Here is a 20,799-nt window from a genome sequence, read left to right as displayed (position 1 = left end):
ATGAACAAAATATCAGAATATTAATTAAAGACAATATCTGATCCTGGGGTGCCTGGATGGCTCAGTGTGTTAAGCCTCTGCCTTCAGTTCAGGTCATGATCCCGGATCCTGGGATCAAGTCCTGCATCTGGGTCTTTGCTCAGCGGGGAGCCTGCTTCCTCTATGTGCCCCCCCCCCCGCCTACTTGTGATCTCACTCTGTCAAATAAATAAGTAAAACCTTAAAAAAAAAAAAAAAGACAATATCTAATCCTGTATTTGCAAGTTCCTGCCTCACTAGCCTCACCCTAATCCTGGTATGGTGAACCCCAATATTATGGAAGAGAGAGTTATGTATAAGGGTTTCTCTGCATGAAGTCAGTGTGTTTACAAGGTGCAAGGTGTTACCTGAGTAAATCTGCATATTAACTGTCAAAGCTCCTACTAGAAATGAATCATGAAAATTCCTTTGCATTGTATATTGAAAAGGCTCTCTTTATGTTTCTGGGGATAATTATAATAGTCGCTAATTTAATTTATTTTTTTAAAAGATTTTTATTTGAGAGAGGGTACATGCACCAAACGTGAGTGGGGGGGAGGGGCAGAGGGGGAGGGAGAAGGATGAGCAGACTCACTTGAGAGCCACTCGGAGCTCTATCTCAAGACCCTGAGACCATGACCTAAGCCTAAACTAAGAATTGGACGCTTAACCAACTCAACCACCGAGGCGCCCCATTGCTAAATTTTATTGAGTGCTTAGTATGTGAGAGTAACTCTGCTGGGCACTTTACATAATTATCTTTTTTAATACTCGCAGTAATCCTATGAAGCAGGTACTGGTATTAACCCCCAAGAGGAGACTGAGAGTCAGAGAGTTAAGTATCTTGTTTGAAGGTTATCCAGCTAATAAGTAGCCAACCCAAGTTAAGCTGTAACTTGTGCACAGGAGGTTTGAAAAAATCACTCATTATTTGTCTGAATTCTTTTTATCCAGTATTAAATCTAGGTCTAATGTAGTTTAAAATGTGCTTTATGCACCCAGGATGGTTGTCTAGGTTTGGGTGGTGATCTACCACAAAACACTTCACAATGGAATTGCTGAGAGTTAGTCCATGTCCTGTAAGACTCATGCATGCAATTCCAGAGGTATTCCGACAGGAGCCATTTTCTCCACAGCCACATGCCTTTCTCTGGTCACTTGCTCATCTTCCTCCCCCACCTTTATGGCATTTCTTGGTGTGAGAGAGAGAGCAAGAAAAAGAATAGAGAGGTGATGGTGATGGTGATGAAGATGTGAGTGGTGACGGTGGTTAATGGTGGTGGTGGTGGCAGCAACTCACATTTCTCAGCCCCAGTATGAGGCTGAGAGCCTTGCTAGCATAACTTCCTTGGGTCGTCAGAAAGCCTCTGAAAAAGCCTGATTAATCCCCATTTTCTGATCAGAAAACTGCATCTTTGAGAATGTAAATAATTTGCTGAAGATCACAAAGCTAGGGGAAAGACAGGTGAGGCCTCTGCTCTTAAGGACTACACCGTAGAGAGGAAGAAAGAAAGATTAAATGACAGAGTCTCAGAGCAGCCTTCCAGCTTCTCCTCAATAGAGCTTTCAGATCTGGTTGCAACTACTAGAGAAGTACCCAGCTTTCCAAGGGACTTCCTCTGGATGGGCATCCTTTTGGGTTCCAGCTCCAGAACCCTCACCAAACTCTCCCCAGAGAATATTTTAAAGGAGCCCCAGGTATTGGGGATTTTATTTCTCCAGTGCTTTTTTAAGATTAAAGGAACCTTATTTAGGAAGTTTCCAATTAATATTCCTGAACAAAAGGGAGGCCAGCAAAGGAGTCATGATTATACTTAAACACTTAGTCCAGGTTGAGAGCCCACAATTTTTTTCCTAGGGTTTAGAGAGCATTTTATCAAAGTTTTAGTGTCCCAAGTATTAGGATATTTCTGGAAAAGGCATATCTGCACCCAAGACAAAACAAAATGGGGAGACCTTAAAATGTTTCATTTCCTGTTTTGAAGAATCCTAACAAATCTGCCTTGTTAGCATCTGCCTCAAATAAAGCAAACCTGAATAATAAGCCCCAAATGAGAACAAGCAGGAACAACCCAGATACCCAGTAATGTGCTGGTAAATGTTTAACAACTGGCTTTCTGGGAGGGAGAATGCCGTGGTTTTTGGTGTTTGCCAATTTCCATGGTGTAAAAACTCCCACTAAGGCCTATTTCTAGCTGTCGATGCGAGATCCTGAGCATGCAGTTGGAAAGAGGTGCACACGCTCAGCTCTCCCGACCAGCATATTCTTTCGCCCCTCCTAGGGAGGAGTAATTCCATGATCAGCTCTCTTAATCCAGTGCCTAATTCTAAAAAAAAAACCCACTCCTAGACTCACTAGCTGCGTGACCTTGGGCAAGTCATATCACCTCTCTGGGCCTTTGTTTCCTCCTCTACTAACAGGGAAGATCTTTTTTCACCTCTAACATTTTAAAGTTCTAGAAGGCAGTGACTCTTGCTTCCTCCGACACCCAAATGCCTTTAAGCGCCTTTCTGGAAAACCAAGTTAGCGCTGTGCCGCATCCAAGTTAGCGCTGTGTGCCTCCAATTTCATCTACTGAGCATAAGGTTTGGAAAGGAGTGACTTACTCCCTTTTGCCTCTTGAAATGCGTAGCCAATGGGGCATCATACATTTTTTACACTTCTTTTGCTAGATGTGAGATCCAGGAGGAAAGGCATGGATGTTCCAGGGCTCTCTTATTCTCCTGGGGTGGGAATCGACAAGCGTGATACACTAATCCATTGCTGTATGTATTTGCTACCTCCCTACCCTTTCCGCAGCAGAGAGAGATTCAGAGTATCCTACCTTTTTATTTTTGTTTTTATTTTTTACTCTCTAGAAGCCATTTGCAAGAATAGGAATTACTTATACAAAGTAAGAGGGGGGGGGAGGTCGTTATTTTTTTTTCCCCTGAAAGGTGGCACGTCTCTCAGCAAAGAGAAAAAGGCATGTTGCACGAGGCTTGCTGGCAGTGATATCAGCCAGCGCCGGTTTGCCTGTTGTCACAGCCAAAGCAAAATGCCACCTCTGCCTAGAAGCCAGAGTGCCACATTCCTCTTTTGTGTCCCCAAGATGCACCTGTCGTGTGGCCCTGGGTGTGTAGGTTTGGCCAGGAGGCCCCCATGTTCTTTGACATGTCATCTTCCAACTCCAGGAGGTGGGGTCGAGGGGGTACTGATGCTTATGAGTCTCGAAATATGTTACTGCGTGTTAGAAAAAGCCCAGCAAACAGGATTTGAGTGCTGGGGTGAACACAAGAGAGCCCCCAGTTGCTAAGAGTAAGGGAGCGCTGCAGGAACGCTGGTGACCTAGTGGTATTCCTGTCCCCAGACACCATCTTAATAAACCCAGATGCAGTGACAGCAAAGGCTCCAGAATCCCAAGGCAGGAGGTGCCAAAAACACTCCCCAATAATCACTCCCCCACCTCACCCCACCCCAAAAAAGTTTCAGTAAAATGTTCTCACTCCTAGAGGGGAAAACCTGTCCATGCCTGAAGCAGCTTGACCCCGGCAAACCCCCTCCTACATGGAGTGAACTGTGAATTTCAGGGGAAAAAATTCCCCACCCCCCACCCTGCCTGCTCCCTGGGGAGGGACAGAAGGTTCCTAAAACTGACAGTTTCGCCTCCATGATCTTTAAAAGAGCAGAAGTTGGCTGTGAGGCTGCAATGCCGCCTTGATTGGGGTAGTGTGGTCTCTGTTTGCGGCTGGGCTCCAAGGAGAGCCACAATTGGCTCTGATGAGGAAGGAGCCTAGAAATGAAAGATTGCAAAGAGGGCTTCTGAACGCCATGGCTGAGACTGTGTCGTTTCTTACAAGGTGAAACTTGGCAGTTCTACCTTGCAAGTAAAAACCCAAATTAATTTTTTTTAAAGAAATTAAGTCAGAAACAAGGCTTCAGAAAAACTGTGAGTGTTAGGCATAAACTGATTTTGGATGATCTTTAGGTGAGAAAGGGTGGAGTTACCATCAGAAACATGTTTTTATTTATGCTTTTCAAATCCCCACTGGTGTGCAATGTGTGTGCGTGTGCGTGTGCGCGCGTGCACGTGTGCGTCCGTGCTGGTTAGCACGAGAGGAGGCATCATCTCGATTCTCTAATCACTCTTTTTTTCTTGCATCTCTTCTGTGCACGGTTCATATAGATGCCCCATAAATAAATATATAGGTCCATCCACACCTTTTCATTTTATTTGTAAATTGTTTGGTATAAGCGGCAATGCGTAATGAAACCTGGTGAAGTTTAAAAGATTAGATTTTTTTTTTTCATACTGACACTTCCTAACACTGTTCATATGTCTCCGAGTGAGATTTATGAATATATGAGCAGTACTGCAAAATCATACCGCACCAGAGACTTCCTGCACCACAGGGGTGGCAGTCTAAAGTGACACAGCTTCAAGCATTTTTCACAGACAAGAAGCAAAATTTAACCCCCTTAAGGGGAAGTATGATTTCAACAGCTTGAAATGAGCTCATTTGTAGATGGTTTTTTTCTTCCATCTTCCATAATTTTTTGGTGTTAAGATTAAAACAGATTGCACAGCCGACGTAAGGGCACGGAAGCTGCCCAGAGTATGATTTGGCCCTTAAAGAAAAACCTGATTCCTTGTCTCTATCCCAGTTCCCCCAGGAGTGTAAAGGAAGGTACACTTCACCCTCAATTCATAAGGCTCTCAGCCCAATTCCCAGCATTGTCCTCTGCAGACAGGGTCTGGATTTTTCAAAAGGTAAGTAGCAGGTAATATCAGTTTGTCCCGCGGAGAAAGCCCCATCCCTCTGGGCATCTAAAACAGCGGATTTAGGAAATAAGCAGTGACTTGACTCTCAACAGAGTAAAACTAACCATCAAAAAGGAGAATCAGAAGAGCCAGAATGGTCTAGATGTATTGATTGTGTAAGAGATGTTGATTGTGGAAGAGTTCTGTCTTAGATTCAAAGTCCAAACCCATCTCTTTTTAGGCTGATCGGGTACCATGGCATTTTTGTGTCAACTAATGTTCACAGTTTATCTCTGCTCTCAAATTCCCTTTAACCATTTAGTCTCTCCTCGGAACAGAACAGGTGCTCAAACATGGTCTGCTTCCTCTCTCCTCTGCAAACGCTTCGTGATGTGTTGGCTGGAGAACTTTTGTCTCTTTTTTCAGCAATGGTACAACAGCTCCATGAACGTGATCTGCACCTGGTTGACGGACCGGATGGACTTACAGCTTCACATTTATCAGTTGAAAACACTAATTAGGATGGTAAAGGTAAAAGAAAAAATAATTATTCTTCTTTGCAAACAACTCACTGAAATACCTTTCATTGTCCAGCTGCAGAAGTTGCTTAACACAAAAGATATTGGCTTACATATAAAACAAGATGATTTCTAAAGCAGCATCCCGTGCAAGAAAAACCTATGAAATCACTTCGGGATGCGTGGTTAATTCATTACTCAGACATCAAAGGAAAAATTAACAAAAAGGAATTTGATATTTTATCCAGGCCAGAAAAATACTTTACGTATCTGTCATGCAAAAATACTGCAGGGGCCTTCGTGCCCTGTGCATTAGACTTTCAAAAGCTGGTTTGGGTACCATAATGCTAATCACATAATTACCAATTTCATTTATGGTTTAATTAAATAAAATTTTGCCACAATTAATGTAATAGAAATATTTACCTCCAGCTATTTCTAAATATGTCCTGTGATCATTATCAGGATGCAAATCAATATTGTTCTCATAGTTAATTGAAGTAGTTTCTCTTACAATGCGTGTATACAATCAAATGGAAAGGATCACAAAGGTGAGATAACATACCCTGAAAGTAGCTTTTTTCCCTGTTCTTGTGTGTGTGCCTTGGACTAATGATAATTATTTCAGCGTGAAATCTCAGTGGTTTACATGAAATAATAAGATCACAGAAGGGGGTAAATACGTTTTTGATCATTTCAGTTTCCATTTGATGCTTTACCATAGAGGGTTTTAAAACATTCGTGATGCAAAAATCTCCTTCAAAGCAGAAAGTGTCTTTAAAAACATTTTAACAACAAAACATAGCTGAATTTCTATGTCTTAACGGTTTGCCAGAAGTCCCCCCCTCCACCCTGTCTCTACCCCCTACCCCCCTCTCCCCCCGCCCCCCCCCGCCCCCAACCCATTTCTTAGTCTCTTTAGGATTAGCACCATTTCATTGAAGGTGCTCCTCTACCCCAGTGCTGACTTAAAACCAATTACTGTTCTGTTGAGTGTAATTAAAGAGAATTATTATCATCTGCATTTGATCTCACAAAGCGTCTGCGCGGGGAAGGTTACAGACAGCCGTGTATTGCAGATCTTAAAAAAGAAATGTATGCACTCGGACCGTAGACCCAGCCTAATTTTCATATTTTTAAAATTACAGTTCCTAAAGCAAGCTCATCAGCCATTGCCTGAGCACTTGAATTCCATGTCCTGGGAATAAACACTCTTCTTTTGAGGGAGGCGGGATTTGTTTGTTTGACACTTACTGGGTGGACATGAAAAGAAGACGTTAATTTTATGATTTTAAAATCTATATCTTCCCATTACTGCTATTTCTAGATCTATGTTGGGAATATTGGAACTAGCAATATTTCATTAAGGAAAAAATGTAAGTCTGAGAGAGGTTTATTCTTAGCCTTCTGCCAAAAAAAACCACAGACATGAACCACAGAGAAGGGACAGAAATGTCACTGGCAAAAGAGCTCCCTTCACTTTTGCCGGGATGGGCTCAGTCTAACTAGTGTCACAACACACAGGTATGAAGCAGAGTGTGCCCCTCTTCACTAAGCCCATTAGCCAGAGGTCTCCTTCCTCGAGGCAAACGTCCAAAGACAGTTGGTTTGCTTTCCTGCCTCCACTTCCATTCTCTTCATTCCTTCATTCTTTCCCTCCCTCCCTCCCTTCCTTCAGCAAGCATTTACTCACTCGTCCAACACTGGATAAATACTAGTTGAGCCCCTCACCGTATATTTCAAGATGGAAAATTTTTAAATGACTAGATATAGTCCCTGTCTGCAGGCAGTTAGAGTTGAGTTAGGGACTACTGCTCTGGAATTTGAATGAAGAGGAGAACCCTCAAGTGATTTCTACCTTTCTTTTCCCCATCACACTCTGGCACCAGTTATATTATCTTAAGTGGAAACAGAACAACTGATTGAAAAGTACAAAAAAATCAAGTTAATCTTCTGGATATCTGGTCTGTACCATGCCCAGAATTTACTCAGCCTCCTACCCTTTCCCATCAAGGTGAAGACAAGTCAGGTAGCTATCTAGCTACCTAGGAGAGCCTTGCAGTTTGATCCATAATTAAGAGGACCTGTTAACTTAGTGCCAAAATCAGATTGCTTTTACAAAGGAAAGAAGGTGCCGTGATTAATCATGTTGAGACAACAGGTGTAAAGGGGACACGCGATCATCATATCCATAATTTGATATTATTGGACTTCACTGAGCTGAACTGCATTCACTAGTTAACTCTGCAGTCATTATGACATGGGACCTTCAAGAGGGGTTGACATTGTGATTGTTGATACTGTGGTTGCATTAGATGGACGACAAGAAACAGAAGTCACAATGGGAATGCACTGAAGTATTTAACATTCCTTCCCATGCCCCTTTAGCAAGTGTCCCATATCAATATAAAAAACACACAGCAGAATCAGTAGCTGAAATGATATGCAGTGTGATGAGAAAAGTTGTTAGAGGGAGACCTTTTTCCAAAAAAATGTTAAGAAGTAGACAACAGCCAGATGCTTCTGGTCATGTTCAATTAACGCTAAGCGATTTCTAGAAAAAAACAAAAAAACAGTCCCTGGGATAACTCAGGAAATCCGAGAGAAATCGCCTGAAGGAACAAAGAATTTGTGGTACAGTAATACCAAGCCATTGTTCTTGAAAATGAGCCAAATTTCTTCCCCAAGACCATGAAGTTGTGAACGGAATAGATACATTTCTTTCCCAGGGAGATAAGAAATGAATCACATGTCTGTGACATATTGATGAAGCATTAGCACTCCATCTTCCCCATAGTTGTTGCTGCCCATACTAGGTTTCATATACCAACATACATATGTCTGTCTTCTGAATGAGACAGAGGGATACGCAGTTAGAGCCTCAAAACTATTAAAGACCAGACTGCAAAGGAAATCGCAAAATACCATAGTTGATCCATTATTTATGTGTTATGGCCCTTTACACAGTCTATCATCTTATAATATACTAACCTAAGAGAAAGAACCAGACCAAAAAAAAAAGAAAGAAAGAGAGAGAGAGAATCAAAACAATCATGGAACATTTCCCTTTATGGAATTGAATAAACACAAGCTTATGTTCTTTGCTTTGTCTCAGCTAATACAGTTTATCCTGCTACAATTTCTCATTTTCTGTCATTCGGTGAGCCTCAGTGTTCAGTACGAGTGAAATCTGAGCATGGTGGCTTTTCATTTGACAATGCATAAAGTGAGACACTTAGCCAAAGGTCAGTGTTCTCACACCCATAAGTGCTTTGTGTCCTTTCCCTCTCTTCATGGAGATGAGACCTCTTTTATCACTGATCTTTTCCCTCCTTAGAAAACCTATAGAGATTTCCGATTGCAAGGGGTCCTGGACTCGACCTTAAACAGCAAGACGTACGAAACCATCCGGAACCGGCTCACTGTGGAGGAAGCCACGGCCTCAGTGAGCGAGGGTGGGGGCCTGCAGGGGATCAGCATGAAGGACAGCGATGAAGAAGACGAGGAAGACGACTAGAATGCTAGGGCCTGGAGTCCTTTAGGACGGAGTCCTGTAATCAATGCATGTCCTTAGTCTGTTAGTTAACCCCATTAGGGAATTTTCTGTCAACTACCATGCCCATGAGATGTTTACCAATACAATTGCCATTTTAGCTATGTTGTACCAAGATTAGCAAATGACCTTCGACCCCACTGATTTCCTGATCCCATGTCTATATGTTTACAAGCAATATGGAGCACCATTCTTTAAATACTGTTCATGGAAAATACATAGTCCAACTGCTAGGTGTGTTCCTGTTCTCAGCGAAGTTAAATGATGCTTCATTAATGTACTGTGTATGCATTGACGGTAAATGGATGTGAGGGCGAGTGTACCAAGTATTGTACTTCCTTGTTTGACGTTACGTGGATGAGAGTTATTTCAATGAGTACAATGGATTAATTTAATCAAGACACATAGATGTGCTTTGTGTTTTGGAAAACAAAAGGCAAGTCTCCGGCAACCAACTTTTGGTTCTTTGTGTTCGCCTGAAATGAAAACATGAACCCCTGGTTTCCTTGTTAACTCATCCTCTCATTGATCTGTATAGTTAGCCAGAAAAGGACGGCTACCCACCAATGGATTGATGCTCTCATTTGCCACGGCAAGCGCAATCCTATCATGAGTTAACACCAAGCACAGTTCAGAACAACCGTCTTCTGTCAAAGTTGATCCTAATAAACGTGACGTTTTGCTTTTATGTTTCAATAACTATGTATGTAAAAACCTGAATATTTAAATTACAACCCTAGACTATAAATGTGTTTATAATAAGATATGGGTATTTCCTTGAGTAGACTGTAACCATAACTTAAATTATTTTGTTCCACACTGTTTTTTATATCTGTCATGTACATTGCATTTTGATCTGTAACTGCATGACCCCGGGGTCCTCTGCAGAGCTCTTTCTTTCTGTGTAAGGTAGTGGATCCATCTTGCTTTTGCCTTATATAAAGCCTACAGTTATGAAGGTGTGGAAAACTGTGGCTTCTCAATAAATAACTACTCAAATGTCCTAAGAATACACTTCTGAGTCTTTCTTCCTCTGTCTCTTTTGAAAGCCAGAACTGAAACACACACAAAGTGGGTAGAGGAGACCAAGAGCAGGGAAGAGGTCGTGTCCTTGAAACTGATGGAGGGGTGGTTTTCAAATGTTTGTCTCCACAAGAGGCAGCCAGAAGTCCCTCTAATTCAGACTTCATTAATTCAGAACGGTGGGCATTTGGACATGTTGGGCAGATTACGCTTGCATTATAGGATAAATAAGGGTCTGCTAAGCAAGAGAGTAGTGTAAACGAGAGAAATGTTCTCCTGTACGAAAAGAAGGCCAACAAACTGTTTTTAAGCACTACTTTAACAGCAGTGTTTGCATTCAAACAAAGCGTGTGCCAATTATATATGATTCTTATATATTTGTTAAAGCATCTTTCAAGATTCTCTAAGATATGGAGCACTCTTCTTGCTCCCCATTTCTTGTCGGCAAAATAATCACCCCCATGTGAAACAACTCAAATGTTTTGCACACTTACCTGTTTTACTTGCATCTGTCACTAAACCAAGCTGACCTTTCCTTGGGGCTGACCGAGGTTTAGAGACATGACAAATTGATCAGTAGGACCAGGTAGACCAGTTGTTTTCTACCAGTCAACCACTCTGAAGAGTACATCCTACTCTCTTTAATCCTTGAGGTCTGCAGGTACAAATCAACAGTACTTCCTGCCCTTAGTAGGATGACAAGGATAACTCCCATTTACTGAGCAACTATTCTGTACCAGGCATTCTGTATGTAATATCTCATTCAAATCTCACAACCACCACAAGGGAAGAGGACTGTTATAATCCTCATTATAAACAAACAAACAAACTGAGGTCAGGAAGGTTAAGGTTACTTGCTCTGTGGTACACAACTCCATGCGGAAACCTTAATCCAGAGACACTAGCACAGAATTGGTGATACATAAATGGCGGGGATATATCATTCAGGTGTGAATAATCTTTGCCCAATGGCATCAAGATAAGTCAGTGTGGCAGAGCCAGAATTTTATTTATTCATTTGACAGAGATCACAAGTAGGCAGAGGGGCAGGCAGAGAGAGAGAGAAGAGGAAGCAGGCTCCCTGCTGAGCAAAGAGCCCCATGTGGGGCTTGATCCCAGGACCCTGGGAACATGACCCGAGCCGAAGGCAGAGGCTTTAACCCACTGAGCCACCCAGGTGCCCCCAGAGCCAGAATTTTTAAACTATATTTGTACTACATTTTTTAGTTGCAAAGCTAATAGTTTTATCCACAATTGTGAACAATTCAAAAATGTGCAACTAAAAGAGTGTCTGCCCAGTGTATGGTATAGTTGGAAGGAGGAAGAAAATGCCCAGGAGCCTTGAGGAGAGCTAAGTAAGTGAGTTAGAGAACTAACCCTAGAGCATGATCCAAAAGACATGAAGAGAAGCAAGTCTGAAAATACTGTGCCTTCCAAACCTGGGGGAGGGGTTTGGGGGCAGGCAGGGGGTGGGAAGAGTCCTTCAAAAGGAGAAATCAGCACAGCCCAGCACTGAGGGTCCTGGTGAACAGCATCCCCCAGCTGGCATTCCTGGAGGAAGGGCTGGGCAGAAGGCAATGATAGCAGACAAGATCAGAGAGAAGGATCTCACCAAGTTTTTAAGTCTCAAGTTATCCTTACAACAAACTTAAAGCCAAGAAGGAGACCATTGAGCTTTTTTTTTTTTTTTTCACTTCTGTCAGACAGAATCTTAAGTTTTCTCGTTTAATTAATTAATTAATTAATTTTTGTGAAATGAAATATACATACAGAAGAGTGCAGAAACCCTAAGCGAGTGGGTCAGTGATTGGGCCTGAGCAGAGTGAACACACTCTTGAAACGACTGCCAGGTCAAGAAATAGAACACAAGGAACACCTCTGGACATACCCATGCCCCCCCCCACCTCCCCCCCCCCCTTCCCAGTCTTTACCCCCTCCCTCACTCAACAAATGTTAACCACCATCCTGAATTTAAATTCTTATGTAATTAGAATCACAGTATGTATTCTTTCAAGTCTGGTTTCTTTTTGCTCTACATTATGTTGTTAGTGGAACTATAATTCATTTCTTTCCAGTGCTCTATAGGATGAACATGTCACGATTTATCCATGTTCACACGTTGTATTTAGTTTAGGGCTATTGTGAGTAATGCTGCCGTGAGTTTCTTTGTGCCTCTCTTTCAGTGCAGTTTCCGTGTCCTAGGGTAAAGTTATGTTCATTGTTTCGGAAATACTGCCAGTTTTGCCCAGAGGGTTCACCAAATACAGCTCTTACCAGCAGAGTATCAGAGTCCCTTAATGCACCAGGTATTGTTACTCTTTTTAGTTTCCATCATTCTGGTAAATGGTGCTGTGGTTTATAACTGTAGCTCACTGATTATAAAAATAGAGTTGGTTGCCTCTAAACATGTGTACTGGCAGTTTGGTTAGCCTTTCTTGGGAAGTGCAGGTTTAAGCCTTTTTTCTTATTTTTGAAGAGGAAAATTCCAGAGTTCTTTGAAGGACTGGTAGGGAAGAGGCCATAGGAAAAAGTGCCAGATGGATGGTGAGACATGGAAATGTAGAGAGAAATGTGAACCTGATGGAAAAGCACTCCCTGTATTATCAGCCCACAAATCGTTGAGTACATACTGGTCAGGCGTTGATAGAAACACCCAGGCTCTCTCTATGCATCTCCCTTCATCAGCCAGGGGGACTTTTCTAAAAGGCAAGTGCAGTTTTGTCCTTCCTCTAATTAAAAGCATCCGATGGCTTCCCTTGATCACAGAAAGAAGCCCCCAGATTCACGAAGGTGGCATGCATGACCACACACGATCTGACTCTGACCTGCCCCTCCAGCCGCCTCTGTTCAGTCTGCTCCTCTGGCTCCCTGAGTCTCAGCTATCCCTGCCAACTTTCACTTCCTCTTGTACACCACGGTTTTGCCCTCTTGGGCCCCGCCCCCCGTCCAAGCGCCTCATCTCATCCTTCAAACCCCAGCTAAATGTGGCTTCCTGGAGAAGCCCTTCCTAACCCCACCCTTGGTTCAGCGTTCATGTCCCTGGTATATATTCTCCTAACACCCTCTACTGCCCTTTTGTAGGATTCACCACACTCCTCATGAAGGGGTTCTTTCCATCAGTACCTATTTCATGCAGCTTCTCTCCACTTCAGGAGGCTGCGGTCTATGCCAGCTTCCCTACTCTGTCCTTACAGTATTCACTAAATATATGATGAATAAATAGACCGAACATACAAAAATGTAGATGATCTGGTGATTCTTCTCTTAGAACCGTTAATCTAGGTGATGCGAATCTTGGAAAGCTTCATATAGACTGCGTACAGACGCAGAGGAGGGAGAAGAAAGGGAGAACAGGAAAGGACATGGACCAAAGCAGAGGGAGGCAAGGGGAACGCGCCTCTTGGCCGAAGCTCTTTTCTTCTCTGATAAATTCTCAGTGCACATAGTAAACCCTCAACAAATACATGTTGATGTGAGATATTAATGGATACGCTCAGAGTGTTAGGGGAGCCCGGCTTCCTGGAGAGGGATTAAGATGGGAAGAGTGGATTAAGGTTTCAAAAAAGGACATGTACTTTAGTTTAGTTTGGGTTTGTTGGGCTAAATAACAGAGGGCGAAGCAGTATTTTTATTTTTTTCAAAATATTTAAAGAAGTTTTTTAAGTTAAAAAAAATCAAATAAAGTAGAATTCTATGAAACAAAAAGTTGAAGCCTCTTCCTTCCCCAACCCATTTCCTCAAAGTAGCCATTGCTAACAGATGGGCATATATTCTTCCAAATATGTTCAAATCATATCCAATATCCAATTGGATATATTTATATATTTTATATATTTATATATTTTTAAAATATATTTTCACAAGTGGGATTCATCCTGAGCATACTAAGGCAAATCATATTTTTCATTTATCAGTGTAGGATCATTTTTATCTCTGCACGTCGAGATTTTCTGTATTACTTTTAATGGTTGCGCTATCTTTAAAGAGGTTGTCTGGTCAAAGGAGAATCAAGAGCAAACTTCGGCAGAACAAAAATCCAGGGTAAAATGAGGATGGACAAGACATAATGGAGGAAATGAGCCATCTGTGGAAGTGACCCAAGAGACTGTTTGAAAAAAAGTGACTGAAGAATTTCTGAAACACCCCAAATCGAATCCCCATCGAAATGAACTATATTATAATGATCTGTTGATGTGTCTGTCTCTCTGCTAGACTGCCAACTTCTTGAAGTCAGGGACTATATCCATTTGTGTGTGCTGGTCTGGTGCCTGGGATACAATAGGCATTCAGTAAATGTTGGCTGAATTGAATGGGTGGGGATCAGAGAGGCACACCTGAGTATGACCCTGACCAAGAAAGCATGAACTAAAGGGACTGCAACATACTCTGTCTATAAAGGAGGAATGAATAAGACAAAGAATCTCAGTGGCTTTAGGAAAGCCATCTACCTCCCCACTAATGTGACCTGAGCTTCCAGCACGGGCATGAAGTCCTGATGTCACGAATTTGAGCTTCCGTAGGAATTCCAGGAAATCAACCAACGAGGGCGGTTATCATTATTGTTTCTGCACAAATGTTAATATATTCATTTTATTTAAATTTTAAAATCCAAAACAAGCATGTTCCTTGTGGCCAGTTTTTATCAGTACATGATTAACCAATCTGAAATAAATCAAATTATGCACGATTGGGCAATTCTTGGTAAACAAATTTTTTTAAAAACTAGGGTTCATCTTTTATTCAAGGTTGTTTTGCTTCTTCATCGAAATACGGAAATTATCGTGTTTTCCTCCTTCTGAAACCATGCATTTCATCTAAAGTTGTAAATCTGCATTTGTTGTAAGTAAGCAAAACACAAGGAAAGGGCTGGGATGGTACAATCTGCCAGCCAGCCCTCTTCCCCGAGGACGGCACCGCTCGGGTCAGAGAAAAACACTGCACAACAAATTCATCCCAGCCACAGGCGAACAGAGGGATAAAGTCATCACAGTTACTACAACAACCACAAAATAACTAGAATGCAAAGAAAACAATAAGCCAAAAGTACGCAGATAAATGTTTTTCTTTCCTAAGAATTGCTGGTGCAATGGCACAAAGCAATTGTAAAGATGGTTAAGTTGGCACATGTCCCTCTGTCCATCAGAGACAAGTTGGCTTGTTTCCTGGGTGGTGAATACAATTGCAAATAATAAACAAGGCTTTGCTGAAATATCAAGTAGGAAACGTAATGGAAGAGAGTACGGATTTCAGAGAAAGTGCTGGAAATGTGGGGATGTACTTAGCAGGAAATCAGAGGCAACATGAGAAGGCAAATAGGGGTGGTATTTGATGCAAAGACAGCTACAGCTTACACTACATTATGATAAACCGGATGGCTGAACCGTACCCCAGCCCTCACCCCCCTCCCAGCTCAGACCTGTGAACACAACAGTTTCCTCCATGGCATTCCTCGGTGCTATTATTTTCATTCTGAGCACAAAGTACCCTGCAAAAGAGTCAAACATAAAGAATTTTGACTCCAAAATTCTATGGAGCGAATTGACGTCACAATGTATTTGGAAAGTTGAGCTTTGCCGAAGTCACTTTAATGAAATGCCAATCTCTTTGCTGAACTCCTGTGACATGATTTTTGGCAGGATGAAGAGAACTCTTTGTCTCCAAAACTCAGAGAATAGTTATGATAAAAATGATTCTGGACAGATTAATGTAGATGAGGGTTTTTCCAAATCAAGGGAATGGGTTTCCTTCTGCAGTAACAGCAAGTAAAACCATCTCTGATCCATTTCTTATTCCCCTCTCGGTCTGCCATTCTGTTATCATATTTTAGGGAGTCTCAGACTAAGTTTTTTTCACTTTTTTTTTTTTTTAAAGATTTCATTTATTAATTTGACAGACAGAGATCACAAGTAGGCAGAGAAGCAGGCAGAGAGAGAGGGAGAAGCAGGCTCCCTGCTGAGCAGAGAGCCTGATGCGGGGCTCGATCCCAGGACCCTGGGATCATGACCTGAGCTGAAGGCAGAGGCTTTAACCCACTGAGCCACCCAGGCGCCCCAGTTTTTTTTCACTTTTAACATCTCCTGAAATTGGATTTCATTCTTCCACTGTAAGTAAACAAACTCACATTGAACCTACTCTCTGTCACCACCATCTGCCCCTGCAGTGAGGCTGCTAGGCACACAGTATTGGGGTAATATTCCTGTGGAAATACAAGGAATAGGGAGTACCTGTCCCAGAGAAGAGACATCCACACGGTGAACTGAGGGCAGGGGCAGAACCAGGGACTGACTCAGGCAGGAGTGGATACGTAAGAAGTGTCTACTTCTCCCCAAAACATAAAAGAAAGGTAATCCTGAGATGGGGAGGGACAAAGATTCGATTGGGACAGAGGATATGAGCTCAGCGCCCACCTCCACCGTTAAATGTTAAAGCTGAAAGCTGGGGCCGCAGAAGTAGCCGGACAGAATAGGAGGTGGGGTCAAGAGCACAGGGTTCTGGTCCCAGGTTTCCAGCTAGGGTGGCTGAGGCTGGCCAAGCCTCTGAGCGAGACTGGGGCACCCCCTCTTCCCTCACACCCAGAGAAGGCAGACCCCACCCGGTGTCCCCCTTCACTGTGGTTTCTGAGGAGACCCCTTTCCCCCATCAGTGGGAAGCTGCTTGTTGGCGGAACATTCAGTGTGAAAGTGAAAGGCCCCCAGGAGCAGACAGGCATGGGCTCTGTGTAACAAATGCCTGCGGTCAGGGAGGATGACCAGCGGCCCCTTGAGCTTTCCAAAAGAGGTGCCACAGACTGATTTGATGCCATAGATGTAAATAACCTGAAGAGCAAGGAAATAATAAAATCTAGTCAAGGGAAAAAAAAGAGAGAGGTTCTAGAGTCAGGCTGAATGTGGTCCAGATTTCAGACACTTGGTGGTAATCACTAAGCCATGTGACCTTGAGCAAATTACTGGGCCTCAATTTTCTCATCAGTAAAATAGAAATAACCAGAAGAATCCCCTAAGCATTACCTATGGTTTTAAGCTCACTGGGTTACCATCAAGATTCAATGTGTTAATACATGCAAAGTACTAAAAGCCCAGCATACATGCTAAGTGCTCAAAATGTTAGCTAAGGGGCAGCTGGGTGGCTCAATGTGTTAAGCCTCTGCCTTCGGCTCAGGTCATGATCCCAGGGTCCTGGGATGAAGCCCCGCATCGGGCTCTCTGCTCAGCAGGGAGCCTGCTTCCCCCTCTGTCTCTGCCTGCCTCTCTGCCTACTTGAGATCTCTGTCAAATAAATAAATAAAATCTTTTAAAAAAAAATAAATGTTAGCTAAGATTTTACTGTTCATTTCTTCAGCTCTTAAGAGCTTGCTGCATGTTTCAGGCTCTCCACAGATGACAGGTATGGCCAGGTCAGTGCCGTCGAGATGCTGGGTTCCGTACCTCCCTGTTCCGTGCGCGCTCTTCCTAACGGAACCCCTCCCGACCAGCTGGGGATTGGACAGCAGTGCCTCGAACAAGGTATGCTTACTGCCCACTTGTCTTAGCATTTGCTTCTGTGTCTCGGAAAGGAAGAATCTGTCCCTCCTGTCTCCATTTGCATTCTCCACTTCCCTCTGAGTGTGGACCTCAGTCAGTAATGATTGAAGGAATTAATTAATGAGCCAATGAATTTCTCTCCCTGTCTCCCCTTCTCCATCACCACTGCTTTCATTTGGGTTTCCCTAGAAACAGACCCTGAGATAAGGATTCAAGTGCAATGGTTTGTTCCGAGGTGATCCCAGGAAACGCTACTCGCCGGGATGGGGATGGGAGACTGGGAGGTGTCAGCCACTGAGGGGAGCTGGAGTTTGATCAGCCTGGAGAAGTCCAGGAGCCCCCGCCGAACAGATGCGTGAGAGTTACCCCCTGAGGTGTGTGAGAGCTGGCTGAGGACTGACAGCTCTGGTCCTTCTTGCCCTTGGCCCAGGGCAGCTGGGAGATGAGGAAGGGAAGGTATTTCTCCAGCCCTTCAGACAGGCAGGGCAGGCGGACAAAGACGACCCTGGTTATCCCAGAAAGCCCTCCGGCAAACAAATGCAAGAAAGGCAGTGGGAAATCAGGCCTGGTTGAGAGGAAGTGCTAAAGACTAGCGGGAGTGGGCAGGACACCAACATAGTCTGCTACAGAATCAGCCTTCTGCACCCCAGGCCAGAGACTGTAGTCAGTGTTGGCCTGAGGACAACGAGACAGAAACCACATTTCTCGTGCCAGGAACACAGCCTCACCAGGCTAGACTTGGAAGCCTCTCGTGAGCAGAGAAATAAATTCTTGCCTTCACTATGATGGAATACAATGGAACCAGGAAAAAGAATAAAGTAGGCTTTGTTTGTTTTTCATATAATAGTCACTATTGTTGCAGAGGTTTGTTTACTTTTGTTTTCCTTGCGTAGAGTTGACACACAGTGTTACATTAGTTTTAGGTGTACAACATACTGATTGGACTTCTCTCTACCTTATGCTGTGCTCGCCACAGTGTAGCTGCCATCTGTCCCCGTACAATGTTATTGCACAACCACTGGCTGTATTCTCTAGGCTGTACCTTTTATCCCCGTGAATTCTGAACTCCAAAACCTGATGCCAGTATCTCCCGCTCCCCTGCCCCCATGTTGCCCATTCCCCACCCCCCTCCTCTGGCATCTGTCGGTTTGTTCTTTGTATTTATGGGTAGAAAAAAGTATGGGTATATGTGCTGATACTGCAGAATGCCCAAGATATGTAGTTTGGTCTTTCTTTCTTTTTTTTTTTTTAAAGATTTTGTTTATTTATTTGACAGACAGAGATCACAAGTAGGCAGAGAGACAGGCAGAGACAGAGAGAAGGGGAAGCAGGTTTCTTGCTGAGCAGAGAGCTCGATGCAGGGCTCAATCCCAAGACCCTGGGATCATGACCCGAGCTGAAGGCAGAGGCTTTAACCCACTGAGCCACCCAGGAGCCCCTCGTTTGGTCTTTCAAAAAAAAAAAAAAAAATCCACGGGCAGACCAGCACTTAAAAGAACTAAAAAGTCAGGACACCTGGTGCAGTCGTTAAGCATCCAATTCCTGCTTTCACCTCAGGTCATGATTTTAGGGGCATGAGATTGAGCCCTCCCTCAGGCTCCATGCTCAGCACAGAGTCTGCTTAAGATTCTTTTTCCCCCTTTCCTACTGTTCCTCCCCCACCATGCTCTCTCTCTCTCAAATAGATAAATCTTTTTAAAAAATAAAACCGAAAGACTTAAAAGGTAATAAGCAGATTTATCCATATGTGTGTATGTGTATTTATAAACACATATTTTCGAGAGAGTAAATGGACATTTGTCATTTTGACCTCCCAGACTCCAAATCCAAAAATCCAAGAAGTTGGAGGGGATAGAATGTTCCCTCTGCATGACCATGGCTGTTGGTATGTGGCTAATGATGCTTTAGCTCAGAACTTTGACAATTAAGGAGGACCCAAAAGCACATCAGCACCAGAAGACTCCCAGTCTGGCTGCAGGATAGTTCCAGGTGCCTGATAATGGGACCCTGGATCCAGAAGCAAGTGCAGCCCACACAGAGCTGTCCCTGTGACTCTTCTGACTGTGCCTCACCTCATGTGTCCCTTGGTTCCTCACTGAGCCCGTCCCCAGCCCTCTCTTAGCAATTCATCAGCTCTTCTTCTGACATCAGTTTCTGCTGGTGGTGACCACTGGTGGAAACAGGAGGGCTTCAGAAGAAACTGGGAAGAGTGGTTGCCACTGGGGAAGGGGACAGCCGATTTCGGACGGAAAGGAGACATTTTTCAGCACACAGTGTTTTATTTTGTTTGATTATTTTAACCATGTGTATTTATTTACTTTATTTTTTCAGAGTAATCTCTTTCTCCGTCATGGGTTCAAATGCATGACCCTGAGATCAAGAGTCACATGCTCTCCTGACTGAGCCAGCCAGGTGCTCCTCAAATTAAAAATATGTTATTTTTAAATTTTTATTTATTTATTTTAGGGAGGTGGAGAGGAGCGAGAATCTTAAGTAGGCTCCACACTCAGTGCAGAGCCCGATGCAGGGCTTGATTTCACAATCTTGAGACTGTGACCTGAGCAAAACTCAAGAGTTGGACAGTTAACTGACTGAGCCACCCAGGCACCCCTAAAATACTTTAAATGAATGTTTTGTTTTGTTTTTAATAAATTTACTTTTTAAAGTGTTCCCATAGAGTAGCATCTGGACAAGAAAAAACTGTTAGTAGCAGGCACAGGATAAAAGGTTAACCAGTACCCTCTTTCTTCTGCTCAGGTCCTCTTGCCAGGGAGAGAATCTTAACCTGGAGTGTTCATCTAGAACTCAGAAGGTCTGTGAACTTGAATGGGGGGGGAGGGAGGAGGCAGTAAACCACAGTAGCCTCTGTAGTATCCATGAATATTTCACCAGCAGAAAACTTAGAAATTTTCATATCACATTCTACTTATTACGATATCTCAAGATATCACTTATACTCATCCGTACTTCTAAATTACCTTAGGTATTATACCTGCCACTGATCTTATTTAATGCATTAAGAAAAAAAAGCATATATATCACTATATCATACTTTCTATTTTTTCATTTTATTTTTATTTTTTAAAAGATTTTATTTATTTATTTGACAGAGATCACAAGTAGGCAGAGAGGCAGACAGAGAGAGAGAGAGGAGGAAGCAGGCTCCTTGCTAAGCAGAGAGCCAGATGCTGGGCTTGATCCCAGGATCCTGAGATCATGACCTGAGCTGAAGGCAGAGGCTTAACCTACTAAGCCACCCAGGTGCCCCTCTTCTTTTTTCTTTTAAATTGTTTACAGAGACTAAGGTTTTACTTATCTGTTTTTTTCAGTAAACTCTACCCCCAAGGTGGGACTCAAATTCAGCACTCTGAGATCAAGAGTCACACATTCTACTAATTGAGCCAGCCAGACGCCCCCCATTGTCT

General features: G+C 43.1%; 1 protein-coding gene across 23 annotated transcripts in view; it reads left to right on the top strand.

Annotated features, from left to right (window-relative positions):
* The window catches only part of CADPS (calcium dependent secretion activator), a 468,270-nt gene extending 458,435 nt beyond the window's left edge, over positions 1 to 9,835 (top strand). For all 23 annotated transcript variants that reach the window (XM_032324202.1, XM_032324183.1, XM_032324129.1 and 20 more), the window contains 2 exons: positions 5,187 to 5,291; positions 8,616 to 9,835. In XM_032324202.1, the coding sequence (XP_032180093.1) occupies positions 5,187 to 5,291; positions 8,616 to 8,795 (285 nt within the window). In that variant the 3' untranslated portion in view covers positions 8,796 to 9,835. The remainder of the gene's footprint in view (positions 1 to 5,186; positions 5,292 to 8,615) is intronic.
* The last annotated feature ends 10,964 nt before the right edge of the window (positions 9,836 to 20,799 follow it).

This window comes from Mustela erminea, chromosome 1 (genome assembly GCF_009829155.1).
Source record: "Mustela erminea isolate mMusErm1 chromosome 1, mMusErm1.Pri, whole genome shotgun sequence".
NCBI lineage: Eukaryota > Metazoa > Chordata > Mammalia > Carnivora > Mustelidae > Mustela > Mustela erminea.
The sequence above is the reverse complement of the archived record's forward strand: the minus strand, read 5'-3'. Positions and strand labels throughout refer to the sequence as shown.